Source organism: Natrix helvetica (assembly GCF_964273705.1).
Source record: "Natrix helvetica genome assembly, chromosome: W".
Classification (NCBI taxonomy): domain Eukaryota; kingdom Metazoa; phylum Chordata; class Lepidosauria; order Squamata; family Natricidae; genus Natrix; species Natrix helvetica.
In genome coordinates, this window is record NC_138555.1 from 77,187,835 (window position 1) to 77,194,226 (window position 6,392).

Genomic DNA, 6,392 nt, shown 5'->3' on the forward strand with positions numbered 1-6,392 from the left:
GAGGAATTTTTTAGTGCTCTCTGAGCTTGGTTGTTTTTTTGCAGATGTTTCATTACCTGAATTAGGTAATACCATCAGTGCTACCCTGTTTCTCTCAAAATAAGACCTCCCCGGATAATAAGCCCAATTGGGCTTACGAGTGCAAGCGCTAAAACCTTCCCCGAAAATATTGCAATACGGCACCAGCCCGCCACCTCCTGCATCTCAAAAATAATAAGACCTCCTTGAAAATAAGGCCAGGTGCTTATTTCGGGAGTCAAAAGATTAATTTTCATGGGACATGGGTACAATATGCTGATGATACCCAACTTTTCATCTCTACCCCAAACCACCCAAATGATGCCCTCGACGTGATGTCCCGATGCCTGGAGGCTGTGCAGATCTGGATGGGGAGGAACAGGCTCAAGCTCAATCCCTCCAAGACTGAGTGGCTGTGGTTTCCGTCATCCCGATTTGTGCATCTTGTTACATCTTTGATGATAGGGGGAGAAATTTTAGCCCCCTCAGAGAAGGCTCGCAATCTGGGAGTCCTCCTGGATACGCGGCTTAGTTTAGAAGAACACCTGACGGCCGTGACCAGGGGGGCCTTTTACCAGGTTCGCCTGGTACGTCAGTTGCGCCCCTTCCTGGATCGGGATGCTCTGTGCACAGTCACTCATGCCCTCGTCCTTTCTCGCCTGGACTACTGCAATGCTCTCTATATGGGGCTGCCCTTGAAGAGCACCCGGAGGCTTCAGCTGGTCCAGAATGCGGCCACGCGGGTTGTCATGGGAGTACCTAGGTGCTCCCATGTTACACCCCTTTTAGGCGGCCTGCACTTGTTACCGGTTGTTTTCCGGGTGCGATTCAAGGTATTAATTATGACCTTTAAAGCGCTCCATGGCTTAGGCCCAGGGTACCTGCGAGACCACCTACTGCCACCAGTAGCCTCCCACCGTCCAGTACGATCCCACAGAGTTGGCCTCCTCAGGGTGCCGTCGGCCAGACAGTGTCGGCTGGTGACCCCCAGGGGGAGAGCCTTCTCTGTGGGAGCGCCTTCCCTCTGGAATGAGCTGCCCCCGGAGCTGCGCATAATCCCTGACCTCCGGTCCTTCCGACGCGCCCTAAAAAGTTGGCTTTTCCAGCAAGCTGGCCTGGCCTGTTAATTTTAACTCATTTTTAAATGTATTGTCTTATAAATTCGGTTTTTGTTTTTTTGGGATATGTATTTAATTTCTTTTAAACTTTTGGGATGTGTGTTTTTTAACGTTGTACGCCGCCTTGAGTCCTTTGGGAGAAGGGCGGCATATAAATCCAATAAAAACAAAACAAAAAAAACCAAAACAATCCTGGAGTCTGGGGAAGGCTCTGATGAGGTCTATGCGCTGGAAGCAGAGATGGGGCCAGGACTGTCCGACAGTTATCAGGTCCCTTCGGAATCGGCTATCAGTGGGGCACAACAGCTGGAGCTTGTTCAAAGTGGGTGCATGTGCAGAGCTGCCAGGAGAAGGGAACAGTTAAGGAACAAGGGCCGACTCGGGAGTAAAGGCACAGGTGGACGGTGAATGGCCCCTCCCACAGGGAATAAAGAGGAGCGAAAGGGGAGTGGAGTTTGCAGGAGACAATGAGTTCAATTCATTAGGGTGAAGATCTGTTCCTGACTTCTTGCCAAGGAATTGCTGCTACAGAGTGGCATTGGCAACTCTCCAAGCCTGATAAAGGTCTGTAGTTGTGAAATCTCATGAAAGACTGTTGGCCGGGACTTCGCTGGAGAGGAATTCCCTTTGACCTACCATATTTTCCGGAGTATAAGACGCACCGGAGTATAAGATGCAAGGTTTTGAAGAGGCAATTTTTTTTTTAAAAAAAAGGTTTTTGCACTCTGGAAACCTCCCCAAAACAGCTCGTTTTTCAAAAAAAACGAGTCCGTTTTTCCCCCCCAAAAAAGGGCATGAACAGCCCCTAGGAGGCTTGTAGAGTGCTCCGGGGGGGGGGGGGAGCTAAAATGAGCAAAAAACAGCCCATTTTTTGCCCCCAAAAAGGTCATGGATGGCCTTTAGGAAGCTTATAGAGTGCTCCTGGGAGCTGGGGGCAAAATTGAGCAAAAACCGGCCCGTTTTCCACAAAAACCAGCCCATTTTTTTTCAAAATAAGGGCATGAATAGCACTTAGGAGGCTTGTAGAGTGCTCCGGGGGGGGGGGGGGGCAAAAACGAGCAAAAAGCGGCCCATTTTTTGCGAAAACGGGCCTGTTTTTTTGCCAATAAAGGGCATGGATAGCCTTTAGGAAGCTTATAGAGTGCTCCAGGAAGCTGGGGGGGGGGGGGGCAAAACAGCAAAAACGGCACGTTTTTTGTTCATTTCTCCCCAGCCCACAGGAGCTCTCTGAAAGCCTCCTACAGGCTCTGCACCGCATTTTTGCAAAGGGGGCGGGGTTTCAGGAGGCCCAAAATGCTGTATTCAGTGTATAAGACGCACCCAGATTTTCAGCCTCTTTTTTGAGGGAAAAAGGTGTGTCTTATAGTCCGAAAAATACGGTAAATAAAGGAGGTTTTATTGGTACAGGGAATCGGCTTCAGGATTTCGGGAAGCCCAGGTCAGAACAGTAGTTCTATTTTAATAAATAAACAATGAATATCCAGAGCTCTGATCCATTCTACTTAGAATGGCTGATGGATGAATTAACGCCTTTGGCACATCAATTAACCAACTGAGAAACGTTAGATCGTATAAAATCAGACCCTAGAAGCTCAAATCATTAAGACCACGTCTGATTTACTTAGGCCACATCATGCGTGCCATTCATTGGGCAAGGCAATGATGCTAGGAATGGTAAGTGGAACGAGAAGAAGAGGGCAAGCAAAGAACATGCTTGTTTGATAACATCAAAGCTGCTTCAAAGTTGAATACCCAACAGCTGAAAGAAGCTGTGGGGGTGGGCCTAGATGAACTACAAGGTCTGTTCCAACTCTGTTATTCTCAACCTTGGGCACTTTAAGACAGGTGGACTTTGCTGGCTGAGGAATTCTGGGAGTTGAAGTCCACTCGTCTTAAGAGCTGAGGTGGCGCAGTGGTTAGAGTGCAGTACTGCAGGCTATTTCAGCTGACTGCTAGCTGCAATTCGGCAGTTCAAATCTCACCGGCTCAAGGTTGACTCAGCCTTCCATCCTTCCCAGGTGGGTAAAATGAGGACCCAGATTGTTGGGGGCAATAGGCTGACTCTGTAATTCGCTTAGAGAGGATGGTAAAAGCACCATGAAGCGGTATATAAGATGAAGTGCTATTTGTTAGAATATTCATGATTGGGAGAGACATGGTAACAAGGTCAGTCAATGAATAGGCATAGCAACTAAGTCAGGCAATGGGAACTTAAACAGATCTGAATCTGTGCTGAGAATTGAAACTGAAACTATCTCTGATCTCTGTCTGCTCTGAACTCTGAGATGAAACTAACTGTTCTCTCCCGCTTGTGTTCTTCTTTCACGTTGAAAGAATCTACTTTTGGTATTGTACATTCATTCACCTGTTATTAGGTATATAAAGAAGTTAATGGGTCCAGCTGAATCAGTTATCTGTGCGTGCTTCTGGATTTGATTTTTCGGCAACAAACTCTGACACTGTTGCTACTCGAGGTTGAAAAACACTGGATTAAGCTTAGTATCAAATGACAAGCCTAGCCTTAATTGCGATCACATTGCTCACCGTGAAAATGGTTTGGCAGATAGTTAGAGCGTCCGTGGGCAGCGCCAGTCCCAGGTCCGAAAGGTGACGGAGGATTTTCTTTTCCAACTCAGGGTCAGTCACTAAATCTCCAGGCTCTGCGGTGGTGCTGGGCGTGACGGAGGAAGGCACGGGGCTGTCACTGCGGAAGGGAGGACTGAGCACCAAATCGGGATTCCTGAGATCTGGAATAAATCGGGGGAAAGTCCCACAGTGATAACGTCTGCTTTGGGGAAGAAAATAATAATAATAATAACAACTTGCGTCGCAATCATTTCTTCTTCCCTTTTTTTGACAGTTGGAGCAATTAATCAGCAGAACAACTTCTACCAGCAGTGGTGGGTGCTCCAACATTGGAGATGTTTAAGAAGAGATTGGACAATCCTATGTCTGAAATAGTATAGAGCCGTGATGGCGAAACTGTGGCACACATGCCATAGGGTGTGCATACTGCATTTTGGGGATTTGCATGTGCCCCCTGGTGTCCCATTTTGGGCCTGGAAAGCCTATACCAACCTGGAAGCCCAAAATGGTCAAGGGGGGGGCACATGGGTGGGAGCGCGTGCAAAGGGCGCATGTGCTGGGGGCACACACATTGCATTTTGGGGGTTTGCGCGTGCGTACTTTGGGCACTCGGCACCAAAAAGGTTAGCCATCGCTGGGATAGAGTCTCCTGTTCGAGCAGGGGGCCGGACTGGAAGACGTCCAAAGTCCCTTTTCAACACTGTTACTCTATATTTTCCTTTGATGTTTGTTAACAGTCCGGCAAGCAGCCATTCGTAAGACCGCATCCTAAACAAGCGTTCCAATAACTGCAACAGCAACTCAGAGGCTTAGCTCTGTGCCACTTGCGGAGATATACTGCTGCTACAAGTGGAGGTTCCAGTCATGTCAGGATACAACTGGTCTCTCTATGATGAATGCCATAAAGGCCCCAGTTCCAGATTGGGGGGGGGGGGGTTCACCCCTGCTAAACAAGCTCCATTGAACATACTGGAACAGGAACGGGCCTGTATTTTACATCCCTCCCTCCCTCTCTCTTAGAGGCATGGTTAAGATTTTGCTGAGGGCAGCATTCCTCCCCCAGCGAGACCTTCCATTCAAAATTTAAAATTTATTAAAATTTTAGAACAGCTTATATCATGTGACAATCTCTGTAACACCATCACACGCCACGTCTGCCTATCCCAGGCCTTTGGAAAGGATTCGATAGATAGACCAAAATGCCAAATCCAGTTTGAACATCTGGCTGACTGTGCGACAAGCCATATTAATGTAGTAACTGCAATATAATTAATACAGTATAATATAATACAGTATAACACAATATAATGTATAGTATAGTATAGTATAGTATAGTATAGTGTAAATATATTATAAATATATATAATGTAATGTTATAATTAATGTATGTGCTGTAATGTAATGTAGCATAACACTGTAGTATAGTATAGTATTGTATAGTGCAAATATATCCTAAATTTATATAATGTAATGTTATAATATAATTAATGTATGTACTGTAATGTAATGTAGCATAACACTGTAATATAGTATAGTATAGTATAGTGTAAATATATCCTAAATATATATAATGTAATGTTATAATACAATTAATGTAGTATACTGTAATGCAATGTAGCATAACATTGTAATATAGTATAGTATATAATATACTAATATAAGTTGTAATTTATAATGTAATGTTATAATAAATATAATAAAATATCTAATACAATAACATAATACAGTATAATATAACATAATATAATAAATATATAATATACTGTAATGTAATGTAGCATAACACTATAATATAATACAGTATAATATAATATAATATAGTATAATATACTAATATAAGGTATAATGTAATGTTATAATAAATATAATAAAATATAATACAATAACAACATAATACAGTATAATATAGTATAATATACTAATATAAGGTATAATGTAATGTTATAATAAATATAATAAAATATAATACAATAACATAACATAATACAGTATAAAATAATATAATAAATATATAATATACTGTAATGTAATGTAGCATAACACTATAATATAATACAGTATAATACAGTATAATACAGTAAAATATAAAATAATATAATAATATACTAATATAAGGTATAATGTAATGTTATAATAAATATAATAAAATATAATACAATAACATAACATAATACAGTATAATATAATATAATATAATATACTGTACTGTGAAGTAATAAATATAAAAGATATGATATGATATGTGATATGACACAATATATGGTATGATATAGGATATAGGACACCGCTCTGCCATTGCTCTGAGATGGCCTGGCTAAAACCTGTAGGCTTTGCTTTTAAGCGCCTGGGACTGTTGGAACTACTGGACACTGGACCAGAGGGTCCAATTTGGACGTCAGGCAGCCCAGCTCAGCCCTCCTGCGGGGATATCCGCGGGCTTCCCCCATCCCTCCAGGAGCGCCCCACCCGACCGCCCTCCTCGGCCTCACCCAGAGGCTCCTGCTTGCGCCTCCGCTGCAGCCGCTCCCGCAGCGAGTCCAGCTGCTTCTTGTGCGCCTGGATCGAGCTCCAAGTGTCCGACATCGTCCTGGCGTGTCCGGCAGCATCTATAGCAACCAAGGGAGTGGGTGGGTGGGGGAAAGAAATGGGGGATGGCAAGGGACCGGAAGT

At 43.8% G+C, this 6,392-nt stretch overlaps 1 protein-coding gene across 1 annotated transcript in view; it reads right to left on the reverse strand.

The window, feature by feature from the left end:
• Positions 1-6,392, reverse strand: part of LOC309400712 (N(6)-adenosine-methyltransferase catalytic subunit METTL3-like) — a 30,694-nt gene extending 24,302 nt beyond the window's left edge. The window contains exons 1-2 of the mRNA XM_081969346.1: positions 6,212-6,392; positions 3,681-3,883 (exon numbers count right to left, since the gene is read on the reverse strand). Coding sequence (XP_081825472.1) covers positions 3,681-3,883; positions 6,212-6,305 — 297 coding nt within the window. The 5' untranslated portion in view covers positions 6,306-6,392. The remainder of the gene's footprint in view (positions 1-3,680; positions 3,884-6,211) is intronic.